The 22,194-nt window shown below is 43.3% G+C and overlaps 2 protein-coding genes across 2 annotated transcripts in view; one reads left to right on the top strand and one right to left on the bottom strand.

Moving 5' to 3' along the window:
* plekhh3 (pleckstrin homology, MyTH4 and FERM domain containing H3) overlaps positions 1 to 12,902 on the top strand; it is a 36,260-nt gene extending 23,358 nt beyond the window's left edge. Inside the window, exons 5-13 of the mRNA XM_030736847.1 lie at positions 441 to 598; positions 3,523 to 3,646; positions 4,417 to 4,714; positions 6,758 to 6,965; positions 7,201 to 7,328; positions 7,832 to 7,952; positions 8,383 to 8,871; positions 9,011 to 9,202; positions 10,729 to 12,902. Coding sequence (XP_030592707.1) covers positions 441 to 598; positions 3,523 to 3,646; positions 4,417 to 4,714; positions 6,758 to 6,965; positions 7,201 to 7,328; positions 7,832 to 7,952; positions 8,383 to 8,871; positions 9,011 to 9,202; positions 10,729 to 10,899 — 1,889 coding nt within the window. The 3' untranslated portion in view covers positions 10,900 to 12,902. The remainder of the gene's footprint in view (positions 1 to 440; positions 599 to 3,522; positions 3,647 to 4,416; positions 4,715 to 6,757; positions 6,966 to 7,200; positions 7,329 to 7,831; positions 7,953 to 8,382; positions 8,872 to 9,010; positions 9,203 to 10,728) is intronic.
* A 315-nt stretch (positions 12,903 to 13,217) lies between these two features.
* On the bottom strand, positions 13,218 to 20,617 carry tubg1 (tubulin, gamma 1). The gene is made up of 11 exons (XM_030735437.1): positions 20,273 to 20,617; positions 19,799 to 19,911; positions 19,363 to 19,530; positions 19,178 to 19,246; positions 17,855 to 17,934; positions 17,638 to 17,764; positions 15,949 to 16,035; positions 15,268 to 15,417; positions 15,024 to 15,176; positions 14,771 to 14,932; positions 13,218 to 14,285 (listed from the first exon to the last, which is right to left on the bottom strand). The coding sequence occupies exons 1-11, from the start codon at positions 20,319 to 20,321 to the stop codon at positions 14,088 to 14,090; spliced, it is 1,356 nt and encodes a 451-aa protein (XP_030591297.1). The 5' UTR covers positions 20,322 to 20,617; the 3' UTR covers positions 13,218 to 14,087.
* Positions 20,618 to 22,194: the final 1,577 nt, after the last annotated feature.

The raw sequence follows: 22,194 nt of genomic DNA, 5'->3' as shown, positions 1-22,194 counted from the left end.
CCGTGCTACCCAAAATGAAACTCACTGAGGGCTTTAGGACTCATGTCTTAACACATCTGCAGAATATCTGTTCTTGTTTGGTTTTGGTGTGGTCTGTGGTTTTTTTCTTTTTTTTTTTCTTTTTTGTCTTTTTTCTTTTTTTCCTCAAGTTGACCTTTGATCATCAGTGAAACTGAGCAAGTAAAGGAGAGGGAGTCTATATATGTGTCGTGCAGGATTCAAGAATCAGTTTATTGTCCCACATTGTAGGAAATTGGATCAAGCCTCAACTCTTGCTGTTTACATAAACACACCGCATGCGTATGACAGGCTAGGGCAACAAAAGTGTGAGGTCAGATGAGGTGCAGTTTAAATTGCTAACTATAAATTATTACCATTACCTGTCATAAAATTTGCTATATTTTTTTGAATGTGTCTTGCTTTTTTTTTTTTTTTCTCAGGTTACTGGAGCATTACAGTTTATGGCCGGAAACACTGCTATAGGCTGTACACCAAGCACTTCAATGAGGCTGTGCACTGGGCTTGTGCCATCCAGAAAATCATTGATAGTAAATCACCCGTGGAAACGCCAACACAGCTTCTGATTCGAGACATTGAGGTAGGCCATGCAACACACACACACACACCACACACACACACACACAAACATGCACATGGTCGCTGCCAAACTACCTGTGATAAGAGCCACCAAACACAAACAGCCATCAGGCTACTTGGCGCTTCACGCCCCCTACTCTGTTGCCTTGGAAACTACACGACCACATTGCACCGGGGAGTCCAAAGTTTATTCTTCTTGCCTTTCTCTTTTGAATGATCTCATTTTATCCCATCATGCTGGGACAGGGCATAATAACAGACCTGTAGCTGAAAGGTCATTCCAAGATAAAGGCATTTCCAGCCATTGAACATTTAGAAAAACTTATATGCAGCCATATTTTTAGACCAGGGTTTGCTAGGGAATACATTGTGCTAGAGAGTTGACTTGCCTTGCATCAGTCTGCCTCTTGGGTGTAGAGAAGGGCAGTTCTGGCTGAGGAGGTGGAGGAGGGCTCTGCATGAAGGAGGAGGACAAGATAAGCAGTCCTTTGCCTGGCCTCCCATCTCGGTAATCTCCCAACGAGAATCTCTAATCTCAAAGAAAGTGGTTAGTCTGCTGCAGACGCAGAAGAGAACAAGCCTTGCAGATTTAGACATGGATCTATAGCCAGAAGTCATGTTTGAAAGAAATTAGGCTTGTCATTTTTTTTTTTTTAATTTCAGCAGTAAATTTGTTAATGCTTAGATCATAAATGCATTCATGTCCATAACCATTATCATTCAACTAAGGGTTTTGGGTGGCTGAAGACTAGCCCCACTGTCATAGGGAAGAGGTAAGGTACAGTGGTATGCAAAAGTTTGGGCACCCCTGATAATTTATAAATCATTGATTTATAAAGGAAAATTTCAGTTAAATATATCATATAGCAGACAAACACAGTGATATTTGAGAAGTGAAATGACGTTTATAGGATGACATCAATATTTAGTAGATCCTCCTTTTGCAGAAATAACAGCCTCTAAATGCTTCTTATAGCTTCCAATGAGAGTCTGCATTCTGGTTGAAGGTATTTTGGACCGTTCTTCTCTCCAAAACATCTCCAGTTCAGTCAGGTTTGATGGTTTCTGAGCATGGGCAGCCCACTTTAAATCACACCACAGATTTTCAATCATATTCAGGTCTGCGGACTGAGATGGCCGTTCCAGAACGTTGTACTTGTTCCTCTGCATGAACGCCTCAGTAGATTCTGAGCAGTGTTTTGGGTCGTTGTCTAGTTGAAGTATCCAGCCCCGGCACAACTTCAACTTTGTCACTGATTCTTTAACATTGTTCTCAAGAATCTGCTGATATTGACTGGAATCCATGCGACCCTCAACTTTAACAAGATTCCCAGTACCTGCACTGGCCCCACAGCATGATGGAAACGCTACCAAATTTTACTGTGGGTAGCAAGTGTTTGTATTTGAATGCTGTGTTCTTTTTCTGCCATGCATACCGCCCTTTGTTATGTCCAAATAACTCAATTTTAGTTTCATCAGTCCACAGCACCTTATTCCAAAATGAAGTGGGCTTGTCCAAATGTGCTTTCATGACTCTGTTTGTGGTGTGTGTGCAGAAAAGGCTTCTTCTGCATTACTCTCCCATACAGCCTCTCTTTATGCAAAGTGCGCTGCATAGTTGAACGATGCACAGTGACACCTTCTGCAGCAAGATGATGTTGTAGGTCTTTGGAGCTGCTCTGTGGGTCGACTATGACTGTTCTCACCATCCTTCACCTCTGCCTCTCTGAGAGTTTTCTTGGCCTGCCGCTTCAGGCCTTAACTAGAACTGTGTCTGTGGTCCTCTATTTCCTCACTATGTTCCTCACAGTGGAAACTGACAGCTAAAATCTCTAAGATCACTTTTTGGATCCTTCCCCTAAACCATGATGTTAAACAATCTTTGTTTTCAGGTCATTTGAGAGTTGTTTTGAGGCTCCCATGTTGCCACTCTTCGGAGAAGATGCAAAGAGGAGAAACACTTGCAACTGGCCACCTTAACCCTTTCTCATAATTGGATTCACCTGTGTGTGTCGGTCAAGGGTCAATGAGGTTGACAGAGCCAGAAGAAAAATAAAATCATCATTTAATGGTATTAGCTTGTTATTGTGAAGGATTTCTGTGTAACATAAGTAAGATGAAAACAGTTTATTGGCCTCATACAGAGTCAGGCTAGCTGTTTGCCCATGTTTCCAGTCTTTCATAATTACCATGCAAGCATGTGAACACTTTAATTCTTCTCATCTAGCTTTTGGCAAGACGGCTAATAAGCGTATTTCCCAAAATGTCAAATTATTGCATGTGGCACTGGATGACCAAATGGAACAAAAACAGTCTCTGGGCCTGGATGAGTGGATGAATATCATCTGGGATGTTGAGTTGATGTATCCCACTGCACATGATCCACAGGGCATCATGTCATTCCCACAGTTCAAACAGACAAGCCTGTTACCAGTGTGCACCAATTATTTCAGAAGAATGTGTCAACTTTGCCACACTAAGGAGGGAGAAAGCTGACTTGTCTTGTAGCCAGAGAGAAAGGGAGGAAGGACTGGGGAAGTTGCAGAGTCAGGAGAGAGCCAGAGCAGTGGCAACGTTACTAATGAGCAACAGGTGCTACAGGGCAGTAGCATGGAAGCCATCTGTACTGCTGGAAGGCATCTAGACACATAACCAGTGAAAGGCACAAACACACGCACACCAAACTCATTGACACTAGGGCATAAAATATAATGTGTCAGTCATGCTAGTGTGGCTTGCTGCGTCATCACTTGACCTTCTTGCTGCTTTAAAAGATGCCAGAGCTGGATTGTGACCCCGGTCAAATCGACCTCAGTCACCCCTCACAGACAAACACACAGTCACGCACTCACAGAGCGTTTTCATTGCTGTTTGGTTTGAACTGCGTTTGTTTATCGTAGACATTTTTGTACTTGCGTATTTTAGGAGAATAAGTTCAACCCTGAGGTAGTGGAACACATCTACCAGCACAACGCAATCCTGAAGTACACCCATGGACCCCTGTATGCCCCTCTGCTGCCTTTTCCCTACGGCAGTCTGGAGCACACATGTAAGTGCTTAAGATTTATGCATTACCATAACTATATGTGTGTGTGAAAATACAGGTAAAATAATAGCATGATTAGCATTTTTATAGCACTTGGAGTATTGTAAGTGGCGACTGGCTGAATCTACCTTCAGGCTCTTATGAAATAGATAAGCAGAGCCTGTGTGTGTGTGTGTGTGTGTGTGTGTGTGTGTGTGTGTGTGTGTGTGTGTGTGTGTGTGTGTGTGTATAAAGTTGGCAGCTGTTTTCTGTAACTGCACTGTGGCTAAACGGAAAGAAACAGTTTAAAGTCAGTGATTGCTCTGCTGTTTGATTTGCTTAGAGGAAGCATTAAACTCAGTGCAACACGGGTCACTATTGTTGCTTTTCATTTTGCTTACTTATGCTTCCTCGCGTACACTCTCCTCCTGTGACCATGAAATCATTCCTTCCTCCGCCCTAATGGACAATCCTCCAATCACATAAATGCGCTGGGAGGAGTGTGAAAATGCATGCATCTCTCATTCATGCACACATCCTCTCTTGGAAGAGTTAATTCAGGGATCGTACTTTGTTTTCATCATCAGAAAATCATGGTATGATGATGAAGCCAATGAGATGCTAATGTAATCAGTTGCTGTATTATAATATCTGACATGATTAAATGTTATAGCTTTCCTTTAAGATATCTGTAAGGTTCAAATATCTTGGGTAAAGGAGAAAAAAGGGGGAGAGGGGGTTTGTCCTGGCAAAAACCTTTGACAGTGTTTCTCTGTTCTGCCTTGTCTCTCCAGACCACAGTGGGAAAGGCTACGGTTCAGTGCGCGAGGAGGCCGTGAAACTGTTCAACTGCCTGCAGCAGCTGGAGTCAGCACGGGAGCCGGTTCCCATCATCCAGGGTGTGCTGCAGACCTGCCTGGACCTGCGGCCCCTCCGCGACGAAGTCTACTGCCAGCTAGTGAAGCAGACCAGCTACACACCTTCCCCAAACACTGCAGCACATCTCCGTTACTGGCAGCTTCTCACCTGTATGAGCTGCACCTTTCTTCCTGGGCCAACTGTGCTCAAGTACCTGCGATTCCACCTCAAAAGGTGAGATGGACACAAAGGATAGCAGAGGGTTAATGGGGGCGCTTGAGCCTAGATTGAAATCTAATGCTTCTTCCTGATCAGCTGGGAGGTCAGGTGCAGTGATTGTACTTACCTTGCAGTATGTGATTAAAGTAGTTTGTTTTATTTAGATCAGGTGAAGAAATTCTCACATGTATCACCACATGACGACTTAAAGTTTTGCATTTGTTTGTGACTACAGTATTCAGGCTGGATGTATTCATACTCGGTTTAATGCATACAAATGCTCCTAACTGGAGAAAGCTGCTCGCATCGTCATCTCCTACTTGGAATTAAAAGTGGAAAACTTTCTTGCTTTTTCTGGCAATGACTCCTCTGACTGGGAAACATGGTTTGTGGAAGCCAGGTGGAAAACACTACAGCGTATCCACCCATGTTGACAGAAAGGAAACAGACTGCAGTTGTCAGTTAACAGAAAAGTTGCGTGTTGTTTATCTAGTTATGAAAATTGTTTTACATGAGTGTGAACTGAAGTTTTAGCAATAAGATTCCCACATTCCCATATAAGACATCAGACCAGGAATAGGTTGTAGGTGATTGGGGAAGGGCATAAGGGAGAATGACTTGATCTAAGAGATCAAGGTGAACCACTATTGCGTGGTAGCAGGGAAACGCGGGGTCTAGACATCGGACAAAAAGCAGGCGCCAGCATCCCTAAACACTTGTTTAGATATAGTAGCATGATATGCTTTCACATTGTTAGCATGCTTCCCCAGACAGATCCAGTTTTCAAGGGCTGGATTTACAGGTCTGAATTAGCCCCTCTGTCAAGAATGCTAATCTAAGTTATTAGCAGCACTAATCTCCTGCTCTAGATTTTCTGTCTAATGTCATGCCATCAAACCACTACAATTTTCTATCTATATTTCTGTACTGGGAATCACCCTCTAGCTAATGGAACAGTTGCATGCGATGGCAATTCATAACAACTCTGTGGAACTCGTTGGCTGTGTGTTTTGATACGTCTTGCTGTCGCTCTCACGCACTCTCTCACTGTTTGGATCAGTGCTGAGGCTGCAGCTGGGCAGAGCTAAGACTGAAGCTGGGCAGTGGGCCCAGAAACCAGCCTCCACCCCTCCGCCCCCCACCACCCCCCAGTGCCCTGAGAAACCCCCAGGGAATGTCTGCTGTCAGACAGAATAGGCCAAAAGAAAGAAAGCAGGGGAGAAGGAGAGGGAAAGAAAGCAGGAAATGGCACAGAGAAACAAAGAGGACAGTATAGGAAGGCTCACAGAGATCAATGGAACATTCTTAATTATGCTTCAGCCACCCTGTGGCTATATAGCATGAGATAGCAAGACATTAAATTGAATAAGCTGCCTTTACTGTGTCTGACAAAATATTTCATGGCCTCTTGCTTGCCTCTTTCTGTCCTGGTTTTTGTGTATTTTTGGGTAAGTGTAATTGTTTCCTTCCTATTTGTCCCCCTGTGTTTACACAGGGCTTAGCTAATAACTCCATCAGGTTGTATTTCACACCTTTCACACTCACAAACCTCAGCCTCCTGTTGGATTGGGTTGTCTGCTGCTTTTTTTGGTCCTGTCCCCTCCTTTAAAACAACAGCACACAGACGTACACTCACCTTCCACTCCTGGACACTCCATTGGGAGGAAGCAGCAGGTCACTCTGGTTCACAGGAGCGGAAACACCTTTTCCTGTTTCGTGCGCTACCCGAAGTCAAACATGTTTTCTTTGCCATTTTCCTTTTCTTTGAAGGGTTGAGGGATGTTGAGTCTTTTAAGTTCCTAACAGCTAAAGTGAGAACATTTGTCATTCCTCGCCTCATTGACTCTCTAGCACTGCCAGCCCAAACAAAATAAAAAGTTGAATCAAAGGGGTGACGCAAAGTCCATAATCACAACGTAACACCTAACAGATTTTGAGTCACAGGCAGTCTTTTATGTGTTTAATATTTTCATCTTCATGACAAATTGCTTACACAAGTACACACGCAGGCACACTCACAGCAGTGTCACTTTCTCACACATTTAACCTGCCTTGCAGAATCCAGAGCCAAAGTCCTGAGTCTGAAATGGATAACTATGCGTCATTCATCAGTGAGGCTCTGGAGAAGACAAAGTGTCGGGAGTGCGTGCCATCTTGGGAGGAGATCCAGATGCTGATGAACCGACAGGAGATGCTGTGCACCGTGCACTATCCTGGCCCTGGATCCTGCCAGCTCTACATCAGCTCACACACTACTGCCAATGAGGTTTGGAAGCATTTCTCTGTATTCTACTTGGCAGCGCAGCTTTTTTTTTTTTTTTTTTTTTTTTATTTGAGCTGGCTTCAGAGTCTTTCAATTACTCACCGGTTTCAATTCAAAATTTCACAGTGCAATCAAGAGCCTAGTAAATTTCTGTCTCCTCTGCTTTCACCCTTGAAGCCCAGCAACTTGTGAGTCCATCTGTGTTTTCAACCCGCTTCTCCTTGCCCCCCTCACGCAGGTGGTTCGAAGGATGCAAGAGAAGCTCGGCCTACAGGAGAGCAAAAATACATTTGCACTGTACGAGCAGAATGCACTGTGGGAGCAGCCGGTCACAGGGAGCGCTTTGGTCGCAGACATCCTGACCAGGTTTGAAAAGTGATCGTCAGTCTTCACCCTGTGAGACAGAACAAACAAAGAAGTCAGTCATAATAAAGCCAAGTAGACAGGCGTGCTATCAAAACATTGTGGTCAAAAGCCTATTTGTCACCTTACAGAGGATTATGGAGTGAGCAGCAGCACACTGTGTATTTATCTTCCTCTAGTCCAAGTGCTAATGTTATCCAGTGTCCTTGATAGCTGGTGACCTTGTCTGTTCTTCTTGGTCAAACATGACAGTGTGCTGGGAGGCCGGGTTTGTGTGTCTATGTCTGTCAGTAAATCCAGCCAGGTGCTAGATAGTCAAGGTAAAGATGATGTAATTTAATTGTACAAGGCAAAGGGTAAACATGAAACTGCCAGGTTATTAAACAACAATATTACACACTGGGGAAACAATAGCTTGTAGCATATTAACGTGAAAGCTTAAGATTCTTTGTATGTCATGTGAATCTTTAGTAGGATTTAACTCTTTCTGTCCTTCTTCTGTGCAGTTTCTCAACTAAAGAGTCAGAGTCTAAATCCCGGTGCAAGCTGCGTTTCAAGCTCTACTGCCTGTTGGATGCAGACAGCATATCAGTGGACAGCATAGAGTATTTATTCCTCTTTGAGCAGGTAATGGAGTAGAACATGAGCCTTCTCCTTTTACTATTTCTTTGTTATGAGTGACCACTGATGGTGTTAATAATGACATCTAATTTATTGTCATGCAGTGATTCATTACTTTTTTTTTTTGGATCATGTATGCTTTTACCAAACAATCTGCAATCACAGCCTGTAATTTCTCACCAGCTGTGATTGCAATAAAATGGACTGCATAAAAAACATGACTAAGAGCACTGGCTGGAGTGCAGAGGGGGTAAAAGGCAGCCAGCACTGGCTTCATTATAATTTTTTTTCCTGGGGAATTCTATAAAAGAGTTACGGGATGAAATAAAACAGGGTGGGGTAGAAAGGATGAATGAGAGGACTGAAGCTGTTACTGACAAACTTTACCTTCTTTGTGTTTTGTTCTCCGTCCTGGTTTTTGGCTTGTGTGCTGCAGTGCCATGAGATGGTCATACGTGGCCAGCTGCCAGCCTGTGAAGAGGACCTGCAGGCATTAGCTGCCCTGAGGCTTCAGACCCTAATGGGGGACTTCAGCACTCATGCCCCCTGCCCACCTTTGGATGAGCTTTTTCCAGGTCATATGCTTGAAACTCGGGTTCTCGTGTCACTCGCTGCACCACAAGATGTGCCTCCGTGTCAGGTGGCTGCTCAGGGCTGTCCCACGACGCAGCGCTTCCACACGGGGCTCCTGGCAGGGACCCTGTGGAGCCACACAGCTACGGCGGTGCACAAGCAAAAGGTTGAGCAGGACATGCGTCTGCGGTCCCGACTGAAGGAGGAGGCAGCAGCTGTCATGACATCCATCTTGGAGCGTTGGAAAGGTCTGGCTGGCTACAGCCGCAGGGACAGTATGGCCGCCTACCTCACAATTGCACGCCAGTGGTCGGGCTTTGGATGCACTCTTTATGAAGTGGACTTTTATATTGTGAGTATTGTGTGGTTATACTTTAGTTTTATTGTCATTTTTCAAGTTTTTTTTTTTCTCCCTCAAGGCTCAAGCCACTTAGATTGAGGTGAATGACTCTGAAGGGTGCTGATAATTGCTCACTTCTTTCTGCCTGCAGAGTTCAACGGGGAGTTTTTCCCAGAAGCTATGGCTGGGTGTCGCTGCTACATCTGTATCCTTGTATAAGCAGGGAGAATCAGAAGCCCTGGAGTCCTTCCCTTACGGCCAGATCTGTTCTTACGGTGTATCTGACAGCAACACCTTCAAGATCACAGCTGGGGACCGGGATCTGCTCTTTGAAACCACCAAGGTAGAGACAGGGTGCAAAATTGTTCAGTTTAAGCTAAAATTGCTATTTTTAATTCAAAATTGGTCATTTGTGTGATTCATTTAGATCATTTAAGGTTTTTTTTTTCACCTTTAGATGACTTATTGAAACATGAGCTGAGTAGCAGCAAGTAAACTTTCAATGTCAAATATTAAAAAGCACATAGCACTCAAATCTCTACAGTAGTGTTTTAATGTCCTAAACTAATTAGTTCTAGTGCTGAGTTTGCCCCATAAAACCAACTATTAGTCCACAGTGTTAGCATCTTTGACAGTATTTTCACCCATGTACTGTATAGTGGCCCACCTCCCAGGATGACACATACAGGGTGAGGCTGAGGGCTGACTGGAAGGAAAATATTAATTGAAGCTGTTTCTGCTCTGAGCTTAGACATAATGTGCCTCCACTGTAGTCAGGATTCAGTTTGTGTACAGTGCAGAGCCGAGTGGCCTTATCAGCGTGCAGTTTTCTGCAGAGTAAGAGAAAGACGCACACTGTCTGCTCACGATATCCCCCCTCCACTCTGCCTCTGCCTCTTTGACCCACTTTAAAAACCCTCATTAATTTGGTCTAAATAGAGAGCACACAACCTGCCCATATTCCCCAACAGATGGTAACCACCAAAAGTCTCACTTCCTGGCATTAAATGGCATGGGGGTAAGTTTTATTGCAGCGGTTAGATTAAAATATTAGGCAAAACATTTCTCAGAAACATGGATGTACTTCCAACAGACGTGTTTTTTTTTTTTTTTTTTTTTTTTCTCCGTTGAGAACAAATCTTCCCTTTCACTGGGCCGCTTTGCTTGCATCTTCCCACACAGAACACAAAAGCCTTCTGTGATCTCTCTTGAGGCACAAAAGTGACTTTTATTTATTTATTGAACACACAGTCAAATTGAAGTACGGCTCAGAAAGACTTCTTCTTCATGAACTTAAGTCCTCATATCCCTCTGATAAAAATGTGCAAGGTTTTCAGCCAGTGGACATGGGGAAATAAAGGAAAGAGCAGATTTGCGGGACGGGGCACATTATGATTAGGGCTGGGGTTAGCTGCTGATTCCAGGGTCATAGTTGAAGTTGAAGAGCAGGTGATGTTAAAAAACCCAGAGACTATTTTATGCACAGACTGTTAAGCCAAGAATCAGCAGGACTAGAATAAGGGTAATTGTTGCTTTTGGGTGTTTGGTGGTTATGTCTCCTGAGGTCTGTTTAATGGAGAGGCACATGAACAAATTAACTCCTCCACAGTACCCTCCCTTTATTTTTCTGCAACAGCTGCTGAACAATATGGTGTATGTCAAAGGGAAGAAATATCTACACACATTTAAGAGATGTGTATGTTCCCTTAAATGTGCCAAACATCATGCTGTACGTCTGGAGGATCTAGTTTTTCTAGCAGCTGAATGACATCATCCTTATCCACCCTTCAGTGACAGCGCCAGACACTGAGACTGCCACCAATTTGACCTCTCTCTCTCTCTCTCTCTCTCTCCCCCTCTCCATCACAGCTGACTGAGATCATGCAGCTGATGAATGCTTATTTCAGTGCCATCCATCGGCAGCGAGGAAAAGGGGAAGATGCAGACATCACCATAACAGACAGCACAGAGGTGGGCTTCTGTCATCTGCGATCAGCGCCAACACCCACACTCCTGGAGCTGCCCTCACATCCCGTTTGAGAGGGACCAGCACCCTAACACTTACCCCCCCAAACTCATCACCACAACCCCTCGGCCACCTCCTCCTCCATGTGGTCCCCCGTGAGGCCCAGGCCCAGTCCTCAAGACACACTGTGCCTTCTCCGCTGGGAATGGCACAGCAGCCAAAACAAAGAGAGAGCTGTTTTCACTCCCCATCTTTGAAAATAAACCCTCGCTGAGCCGAGGAGGAGGGGGAATGGGGCGAGCATGGGAAGGCAAGGGTTTCTGTTTTTGCAAGTGAAGCCAGAAACCCACAGAAACCAATACGGCTGCTGATGAGGTGTCAAAGACCCCCACCCCGTTCTGTCACGCAATCTACTTGGTTACCCTAAATGGCAGTATCTCCCACTCCTCCCTCACCCCACCCTCCAAGACAATGTGAGATGTTAGCGTGAACCTTTGGAGAAGACAGTAGCTGAGACTTATGGCAACAATAAGCTGTGGTACTCCCCTCATAACGGTATCGCTTAGACACTACTTCGCCCTCTGTCTCTCTTGAAGCGTGCCATATTGTATGCTGCCTTTTGTAGAAGGCAGTGATCCCCTCACGCACTGCTGGCATAGTGCTGAGAATATTCAGTGACACAGACGCCCCCCCCCCTTGCTGCTCTGTCTCTGCCACACACATGCAAGCTCACTCACTCTCACATGCCCCTATGCTGAAGTGTTCGTCAGAGACATTCAGTTTTCACAAGGTCCCGGCTGAGCTTGCGTTACCTGGAGCCGTTGATGCAGTGAGCCACGTGAACTTGAAACTGGAACCAGATGTTGAACTCCGTAACTAAGTCACTTTGGCTGCCACTGCCGTAAATCCTCTCACCTACGTGTGATATTTGATCAAGAAAAACCATTTCCTCGATGACACGTTTTGGGATCTGGGTTAACTGTTTTTCACGGAAACCAAAGGATTTTGGAGCTGTTTCTAACAGTGTCTCCACCAAATGCTCTGATTTGTCCTTTGTTGTGCTGCTTGTCTTGGCTTCAATCCTTGACATGAAATAAGTTAGATACTAGATTTTTTTTTTTGCTTATGTTGGCAAGTATGCTGATGCAGCTGTATTCTGCTGAAAATAGGTGCTTCTTTATTTTCACACACTCACATAACAAATAGATATGAAAAGACTAACTCAGCCCCAGTCAGCGATGTGGATCATGTAAGAACTGACTCGAGCAGCGCCCCTTCTTTAAAGAAACACTTATCTAATCAGGCTATAGATGCTGTTGTAGTATTATTTATGCCAACTTTGCGTTTTGTTTTAACTGTCCTTTGTCTTAATTTCAGACCCATGCATATTTTCATATGAAGTTTGCTTTAACCGATCAGAGCCATACACGCTCCCTAAAGCTGCTTCCTATGTGTACTTTTCATGTAGCTCCTTCTTTGTGTTCACTGATTATTCTTGTGAAGCCAAAGTTTCAGCAAGTCGTGGGTTTGAGCACGGACCAAAGATGTGCTTACTTTAATAAGCTTTTACAACAAGAAATTAACCAAATGCAGATTCCCTAATTTATATGCAACTATTTCACATGTATTAACATTTTCCTGCTCTATAACTTGTTTTAGTGTAGTATTTTACAGTGTAGGAATTTAAGACAATAGATGCTTTGTAAAGATAATAGTCCAGTACTGTCTGCTACACTGCCCCATGCAATATAACCAGCCTCTAATTTGAATTGTTTTCTCACCATGGAAGGCCTTGACAAGTCATTGCACACTCTGCCCTGTATCCTGCTCAGAGCAGGTCTTTGCTTTTTCTACTGCAGCTGCAGGCAGCTCCAAGCCACATGTATGAAAAGGAAAGAAGAAAAACAAACAAACAAAAAAAACTGTTTTTGCTTTGTATTAAGCTTGTTTGTATGCTGCATGGTACCTTTCTATTTGTGTATAGTTAATTGCACTATTTGTTTTTAACTAACTTGAGGGTGCAATAAAAAAAACTTTAAATACTGTATGTAATTAATAAAACCTAAATTTTACCATATTGTCTTTGATACTATTATTCAGCCTCATCCTTCCTATTTTATGTAGAGAAAATGCGCTTAGGTGGTGCCCAGACTTGCAAAGCAGTGTTAAGACTATTGTTTCCTTGTAGCTTTGAGGAGGCAGCGCTGCGGCTCGTGCCAACCAGAACGATCTGGTTAAGAGCGGCTGGTAGAACAAGTAATGTCAAGCGTCTTTGTTGCCCTTGTGCTTATGCCTTTAATTAGTCAGATGAACAGCCGTCTGCAGTCCGGCTCCATTAACCTTTCAAACAACTAACCAGGCGTCAAGTTGAATTCAGATAACACCTGAGACATTTCAGGTAGAAAATAAAATAATAGAAAATGTGTTTATTCATCAATTTAAAACAGGTCCAACAGGCAAAGCGACATGTATATCAGTATCTTCACTTCAGACAACACATTGGATGCCAGTGAATCAGCTACTGGAGAATATTTACAGTCATAGAGATGAAGAGTTAAAATTAAATCTTAGAGGACCCCATGCTGTTTTTATGACAGGTATTTTAACACCATTTATGGCTCCAGTCCAACTTCAACTCGACATTCTTGTTGGTCATGAACAGTGATAACAAATGAGCACTGTGTATCAGCAGCAGACAGACGGTTAGAAATGTCTGGAATAACAAAATCTACATTAATCACCATGCTACTGCTTTCTATCAGTCCTCTCTTATATATTCAAGGACATCTCACTGCCCACCAGGTGCACAAAAACTGAAGTACTGTACTTTGTATAAAAATAGACCAAAACAAGGCAACAGGTCGATTTACACTGAGGATAACTTAATAAGATTGGCTGCAAGAGATGAACTATAGAAATAAAGTAGTGGATATATGCATTTATAGATGCTTTGTGCAGGATTTTAAAGAATAAGTGCTCTCATTTTCATTTCACAAAGCTGTTAAGTAGGGTTGAGGAAAGATTTCTGTAAACTGGGGGTTCAGAATCTCCAGGATGCGACTTTTTTTGGTTAACATTAATGAAAGTCTCTAACTTGGAGACACAAACACTACAGTATTACATGTGAAAGCAAGCCAATAAATACTCTTTTTTTATTCAGAGAAGCGGCTATAGCCAAATAACTACTGTGACATCTACATGTAATAAAACAATTTTGGGAAGTCAAGAAGACTGAGAATTAAGTATATAACAAAAAGTCTGTTCACTGTTCCTGCGTACCCCAGGAAATATAGTCGGGCCGTGTTGCTGCGCTGTACTCGTCGACCAGCTGCTGGACAACTTCCCTTGAGTTGTCCAGCTCATCAAAGTTGTCCTTGAATATGTCCTCTTTGCGGAACTGCTCCAGGAAGGCCTCGCGCTTACGCAGTTTGTCGTACTGCCTGCACGTCCGCTCAAACAACTGTGGGGCAGCAAAAGAAAGTAACATCAGGTTTCAGGTTTATTCTGACTTCTTTAAAACGGTCACACTTTCTGTTTTGTTTCTTCACCTTGGTGTTACGGGAATGGAAAACGAATGAATTACTGAAACTCGGAGGAGTCATTTCCCTTTGCTTAAATTTAGGACTTTGCTTAGTGAGAAAAAGCCCTGCAGTGTGACCACCAGTAAAGGCTTTCTAAATCATCTTAGATCAAGTAATATAATGAAATGACATGGCTATAGTTTCTTTTAGTAAAAAGATGATGTCGTTTTGAGGAAATGTCTTCTTTGGCAGCGTGATAATCCAAAATCTAATTTTTCTGGAATTTCCCATTAAGCTGCTGTGCTGTAGCAGCTCGCTGGATATGCTCAAATATGAACAAAGTTAAAGTCAAAACTACATAACTGCATAAAAACACACTGGAAGTGACCGTAACTGACCGCGCTGAGAGAAGAAAAGCACTTACAGAGGAGATACTTGTGTGGTTGGCCATCATCAGGCCGCTGACTCGGTGAGCTGAGGGCAGGTACGGGGACTTTCTGGACAAAGCCACCTGGATGCTGGCAGGACCCCAGGGAATGAAACTGGCAAGTTTACGTTCCCGGATCCTTTGGAGGCTTTTATGCACCTACAGTCAAGTTCACATATGTTTGAATACAGTCCTAACATTATTATGTTGGATCAGTTCACCACCTCAAACACTTAATGCACAATTGTACCTGTGTCGGGTCGACCTCCCCCTGGATGATGTTGAGGATAGCGATGTAGCAGTGGCTGGGCTGCCTCTCTCTTCCTGTGGACACCATCACATTCTTGGGTTGCAGGAGTCTCCTCATCACATCCAACACTGTGGTTTTCCTCACACTAGCAACCTGAGAAACAGTAGGGTGGGCTGATTTCAAATGCAACAACACTGGGATTATTTTCTAATCTCATGCAACATCACAAAAGGACACAACTCACCGACTGGTCAGTAGTGAGAGGTGTGTATCCAGTCATAAGGAAGTGGAGACGGGGTGTAGGGATAAGCGACGCGATCAGGCCAATAAGGTCATTGTTCATGTAGCCTGGGTAGCGCAGAGTGGTTGTGCTTGCAGACATAATGGTGGAAACCTGCATGAATGAATGTTCAAGCAGACTTGGATGACTTCAGTTCACTGGAAATTTGGTTTCTGCACTATACATCCATTAACTGTGTTACAATTGATCAGCTTTAGTGAAAAACCAGTTATGTTTTCATCTTCCCACAAAATAATATAAAAACAGAAATTGTGTATCAACACCCAAGCTGAGGCTTTATTTATTTATTTATTTTTGGCCACACTATTTGGCTCTAAAAAGAGCAAGCCCAAATTCAAAACCTCCAACTGTGGTTCAAGTCAAGCAAGTTAAACCATTTGGAAAGTGCAGCCGAGTGCGGTTCAAGAAACCTGAAATCCATTTTTAAAGTTCAACCAACTTGTCAAACTAGTTCGTGAATCTTGTAATTCTGTATTGGCTGCAACGTCTCGTGCAGCCTGTTTCAACATTTGCCTTTGTTCAAATACAGCAAGGAAGACTGTAAACTACACCTATTACTAAGACCTGCTGACTGACAAAACCAGAAGCAGCGGCTGTAACACAGAGTTATAATCGCTCACTCACCAGCTGATTGATCTGGGAGAACGAGGGGTTCTGGATATGCAGCCTGTCTGTGGCAATGCGATTTAGAGCGGTGTTATCCAAAACCACCTAACACAGACACACAGACACACACGGGGCAAATGATTAGACAGATGAAGAGGAAAAACAGGGGAGAGGGAAAAGCTCCCCAGCAAAACAGCACAGTCAAAGTCAATACACTGCTACAATGTTCAAGAAAGAGTGAGAGGGTATCGCAGTAATGACGCAGTAAAGGAACCTCTTAAGAAGCAATACAGTGTGCTGTTGTTGGAGGAGTTGAATATAAAAGACACACTGTACAGTCTCAACAGGGGGACCAATTCTTGGGCAGATTCTATTAGCTCTCTGGCTAATTTAATCAACATGGGGGCCTTATGCAAGACCCTGAAGGAAGTAGGTATTAAAGAGGAAACACCATTAGACTGTCAGAGCATCTCAGACTAATACAATCACCAATTCAGGACTCAGATTTAATAAGTTCGATATTAGATAGCATTTGTTAGGCCTCAAGGCCGGCACTCCAGTTTGCTTCTTTATTAGTCTGCTAGACAAGTAGTAGAGCAGCCTCGAGAGCAGACTTTCAACAAAAGGAACTGATAAGAGTTCAAGGGGGGAAAAAAAACAGTCTATATCTGTCAGTAGCATCATAAAACAAGATTGTGTGATTTTAAAATACAAACAAAATGCCATAAAAAGGTGCATCAAAGGCTCTGTCAGAGACTAAGCTGTAGTACTTAATGGCAAATATGATATAATTTAAATAACCTTCAAAGACAACTTACAACAGGGTGGTCACATTGGGGGAAAAAAAAGGCTTTACAATTTTTATACTTAGGATATAAATGGGAGGGGCAGTATCACATTGACAAGTCAAAAAAAAAAACCTCAATGTAAAACAGACCTTTAAGAAACTTTTTCAGTGGTTAACAAGTGGTTATTTGAGTTACTGCTGCCCTCCTATCAGCTTCAAGCAGCCTGGCCATTCTCCTCTGACCTCTGACAAGGCATTTTCACCCTGTTCACTGGATATTCTCTCTTTCTCTGACCAGTCTCTGTAAACCCTAGAAATGGTTGTGCAAGAAAATCCCAGAAGATCACCAGTTTCTGAAATACTTTCTGAAATCAGCCCATCTAGCACCAAGAGCCATGCCATATTCAAAGTCGCATAAAATCACCTTTCTTCCCTGTTCTGATGCTCAGTTTGAACTTCTGCAGGTCTTCTTGACCATGTCTACATATTTAAATGCACTGAGTTGCTGCCATGTTATTGGCTGGTTAGAGATTAGTGTTTACAAGCAGTTAAACAGGTGTACCTAATGAAATGGTCAGTGAGTGTATGTACTAGTATGTGCTTCTTAGATTTTGACTCCTGGCAATAGCATCAGAGCACATGAAGCCAAATCTATTTAACTCTGACGTCACATTATTATTTTTCCTGGAAAAAAAAAAAAAAGTTTTAATTTCCCATTTTGGCTCACAGTGAAACAGTTGAACAATTTGGTTAATTTTAACTTTGTTTTGAATGGTACAGTTACAAGCTAACCAGGGCTTTCCAAAAAATGCAGATTCATTTGCCATCTTATGAGACTATTTAGTGCCACGGGTGTGTAATGATGCCAAGAAAGCAATGGGATTAATTAGTATTCATCATTTTAAAATGCTGCTGCTCACCACGCAGTCTGCATTCTGGGTGAGCCTCTTTAGCGTCAGCAGCGAGTTGTATGGCTGAACAACCACATCACTCATCTCATCCTGGTTTGGGAAGACAGAGTAAGTCTGTACCAGCTTCTTTGGGTACCTGGGGGACAAAAATGATACATTATTCATTCATACTATATCGCAAGAAAAAGAAAATGCAAGTGATCGAGTTGAATGCGTGCATGTCAACCTGTCATTGAGCCTCTCCAGGAGATACGATCCCAGCCCCGAACCCGTGCCCCCAGCAATCGAGTGACACAGGACAAATCCCTACAAAGGCAAAGGGTTACTCAATACCTGCAATTTCAAGCTACAGTGTGTGCCACACGTGTGAAGCTTACTGTGAACTCTTCTGAAGCAGAACGCTAAATGTGTGCGTGTGTGGTTGTGCAAACACCTCTCTTCCTAGGCAGTTATATAAATGGGAATTCAGCCCCACCTCACAAATAGGCTCTCTCACCCCCCCAAGACAGCCCAGTAATACCTGCCTTCTACACTTGCCCGGCTATTATCACCAGACATACTGCACGCCACACCCTGCCAACATACACATGCCTACGGCAGCCCAGCCCACGTTCCTATCCAATGCACACACGAGTGCACACACTAAATAATAATGTGGGGTCATAATGTGAATGAGTTACAGAAATTGCAGACCTTCGAAGGGAAATGCGAGTGTTATTTTATGGGAGGCTGGCAGCTGAAGAAAGTTCACTGAAGAGAAGAAAAAAAAAAAGCTAAGAATAATAGTGAGGCACGGCTGGGGCTGTGCTGGTTTTAAGATGACAGGCTCTGGCACCATTTTAGCATGCCGTTTCTATCAAGTCATTCATTTCTACGTGCATTTCACCACAACAAATACACAACAGTCTCCCTTAAAGCCTGACAGAACTCGTGCCGGAGTAAAATCAACTATTCCATACCACTATTCAGCCAACAAATGGGTTTAGAGAGACTAGACTGAGCGTCACCTCCAAAAAGTCACTGAAAAGAAACACAAATCAACCCCAGAGACACCAAAACTGACCACACGACCACAAAGAGAGACGAAATTATCGCCGAGATGCAAAATGACAACAAAGAGACACACAGACACCAACTGCTCCACTACAAAGAGACACAAAATGACCACAGGGAGACACAAAATGATGACAAAACCATTACCAGAAAACCAGAAATGATCACAAAGAGACAAATGGGATTGCAGCATGACCACAAAACTACAAAGAAACACAGAAGGAGGCCTAAAATCTGTTCACAAGTTTAGACAGAAAATCCCTGTAATTTCTACATGTTTAAACTAAAGTAATCCCTCCCATTAACAACAAATACCTGATACTTTAATGCGGGAATAAGGTTTAGGCTTCATTTGCAAGCTGCTCTTCAAATGCAATATTTCTACACACAACCATATCAATTTACTCTTAAACCAATTTTAAAAATTCCACACTGCCACAACCTCAATCACTCCAGCCCTCTGGGACAGTCAGTATGTGATAAACGATAGACTTGCCTCCAGACTGTCACTGCCATCTGCCTCTCTGTCAATGATGTCGAAGATGTCCTCTTGAATTTTTTTGCCCTACAGGTAAAGAAGTCAGAGCAGATTTTTAGATGCATTAATATCCTTTTTTATTTCTTTTCTTTCTTAATGGGGCAAAGCTGAAAAAAAAGAGATGGCTTATATCTGGTGATCACCTGTGCATAGCCGCTTGCCCAGTTGTTCCCAGCACCACCACCGTGCTCTGACAGGTAGATGTTCTCTGGGTTGTACAGGTTTGCATATGGGGAGTTGAGGATGGAGTGGATCACGCGGGGCTCCAAGTCGAGGAGCACTGCACGAGGGATGTAGTGCTCATCGTCAGCCTGAGGTGTTTTATCAACAACCAGTGGTTAGATTAAGACACTGCACAGTCTTGAGTTTGTTGTCTCTCTGCAGGGTCTTGATTTCAGTTTACAATACAAGCACGCCATCTAGTGGCAAATACTGTGGCTGCACTTCAGCTGCACATAAGCGCCACCAGATAGAGGCTGGGTATACTGTATACTCTGCAGTGCACAAAATATAGGCCAACTATAACTCGTAGCAAGACAGATTATGCGCTGTGAAGCAGAGTACTTCTGCTACAGTTACCTGATAGAAGAATACATCCTTTCTGTCGGTGCCTTCTGTGGCAAACTCCTCAACAATCCCCTCTGGACTGATGCCATGCTCTGCACACAGCTGCTTCCAAAACTCAAACCCGACTGAGAAACAGGGAAGCGAACAAGTCAACAAAACATGTTCGCTTTAATTAGTTAAATTCGCGCAACTTCAGTCTAAGCACAGGTGCCAGTTACCGTAAAATGCATCTTAATAACACAAAGGCAAGCTAATGGTAACTTGTACTCTGTGACATTATATTTACAGACACCATCAGCCATAGGTTAGCTAGGCTGCAAGGTCGTTGTTTCTGATGTATTTAAAGTTAGCTCGACTTATTATTAGCAGTTAGCTAGTGTCGTTACACAGCAGAATGTATGACAATCTGGTGACATCTCGCACAGCTAACAATAAAAAAAAAAAAAGCTGTAGCGGTTTTAACGTCATCAATGTCGTTGCACATACTCTGGTTTCCGCATTGTCCGAGCTGAAGCGTTATGATTTCCCGCGGCATGTTCCGTCTTCAGTCGCCCCTTATTTAGCTAGCCCTGGTAGTCTGCCTGCTAGCTAAATAATAGAAGAAAATAGCCGCTGCTCTCACACCGCTTCACCTCCTGCCCGCTCCTTCCCGCTTGGTTCCACGGTGACGCTTGAAGCAGACTTCTTCTATTGTTGGTTAGGAACTCGCAAAGCAACTGTAAACGTGTGCTGCCACCGTCCGTATCGGAGTATGTAGCGCCGTAAGGGACCATAAAAGCGAGTATTCCGGGATGATATTCTAATGCTTCGCTTCAACAGGCTAAAAACACCATAAATACCACAAACAAATCCTAATTTAACTCTTATTCATCTTCTGGCTGCTCCCTTTAGGGGTCACCACAGCTGATCATCTGCCTCCATCTCACTCTATCCCTCACATCTTCTTCTGTCACACCAACATGTCCATTGCTTTGGATGATTGACCCCGGGTAGTTCAACTCATCTACCTTCACTACTCTACTCTTTGCAGCTTCACTGTTTCACCTGTCCCCCTCTCATTCATACACATGTATTTTGTCTTGTTTCTACTGACTTTAATTCCTATTCTCTCCAGAGCATACCTCCACCTTTTCAGGTTCTCTTTGACCTGCTCCCTATTCTCACTACAGATCACAGTGTCATCTACAAACATCATAGTCCACAGAGACTCCTGACTGACCTCAACTTGTCCATCACCACTGCAAGCAAGAAGGAACTCAGAGTCACTCCGACCAGACACCTCAGCACTGTCTTGCTGTCCTCATACATCTTCTGCACCACCCTCACATACTTCTCTGCCACTCCTCATACAGTACCACAGTTCCCTGCTAAATACTTTCACTAGATCCACAAAGACACAGTGGAAATACCTTCTGACCTTCTTCTCCATCAACACTCCCCAAGCTGGCTGAACCAACTGCCTGTCCACTCTTCATCCTCTTCATAGCTGCCCTCACTTCCTCCTTACTAATCCTCTGGACTTCCTGATTCACTAACTGTCCTCCATCCATCCTCCTCTCTCTCATTTTCTTCATTCTTCTGTTCCTCAGAGTACTCCTTCCACCATTTCAGCACACTCGTTGGCACATTTCCACACATTTGCACATCCTTACCAGCTCGATCATTCTGCCTAGCCATTTGATACAATAAAGAGACTAATGACACACACTAATGTAACTGGGAACCCTTTATTCTTCTCAATTGTGACTGTCAAGGATATATATTTTTTGGACCATTTCATGCCAAACAAATCTGCCACATATGGCCTAAAGATCATCTGGGTTTATGATGCATGCATCTCCTATGCAATAGATGGAATGATTTACACAGGGAGACAACCAGGGGAAGACGTTCAGAAGAATTTAGAGGAAAACACTGTCCAGCAGTGCAGTAGATTCAGAAACATAGGGCACAGCATCACCACAAATGACCACCTTTTTTTCATGGCTCAGCACCTGGAATTCAAGAGTGGTATCACTGAGCTCACTGAGCTCTCGGAGGAGCTCGTCACACCACACATGAGAAGTCATCCGGAGGGTTTCTCCCAACTGCAAACCCCAATCCTTCTGTTGCTGTTGTGTAATTTTTTCCCCCCTTTCCAATTTTTAGAATGTTTTAAAAACATCAAAAATGTTTAAGAAGTGAAAATAAACAATATTTTAAACATGAAATCATTCATGTGTGTTCCAAATTATAATACAAAAGATTATTCTTAACCACAGTGACAAAAGTGGCATAAAAACAGATCGATTCTAATACATTTTTGACCCACTTATATAGGGTCCAGTCAATCTGCCTTTGCGTTACATTTCATTTTGGGAGTTTGGGTCCTAATCCTGCCAGCTACACTGCTGTATAATAACACAGGC

Source organism: Archocentrus centrarchus, chromosome 8 (genome assembly GCF_007364275.1).
Source record: "Archocentrus centrarchus isolate MPI-CPG fArcCen1 chromosome 8, fArcCen1, whole genome shotgun sequence".
NCBI classification, from domain to species: Eukaryota; Metazoa; Chordata; class Actinopteri; order Cichliformes; family Cichlidae; genus Archocentrus; species Archocentrus centrarchus.
The sequence above is the reverse complement of the archived record's forward strand: the minus strand, read 5'-3'. Positions and strand labels throughout refer to the sequence as shown.

What these genes read in the sequence shown, in the direction of transcription:
- tubg1 (XM_030735437.1), bottom strand. Translation starts at nt 20,321, where the DNA reads ATGCCGCGGGAAATCATAACGCTTCAGCTCGGACAATGCGGAAACCAG. An exon ending in GGGCAAGCGGCTATGCACAG is followed by an intron (nt 19,247 to 19,362) that starts GTGATCACCAGA and finishes CTTTACCTGTAG; the next exon opens with GGCAAAAAAATTCAAGAGGA. An exon ending in CTGGAGAGGCTCAATGACAG is followed by an intron (nt 17,765 to 17,854) that starts GTTGACATGCAC and finishes TTTGTCCCCCAG; the next exon opens with GTACCCAAAGAAGCTGGTAC.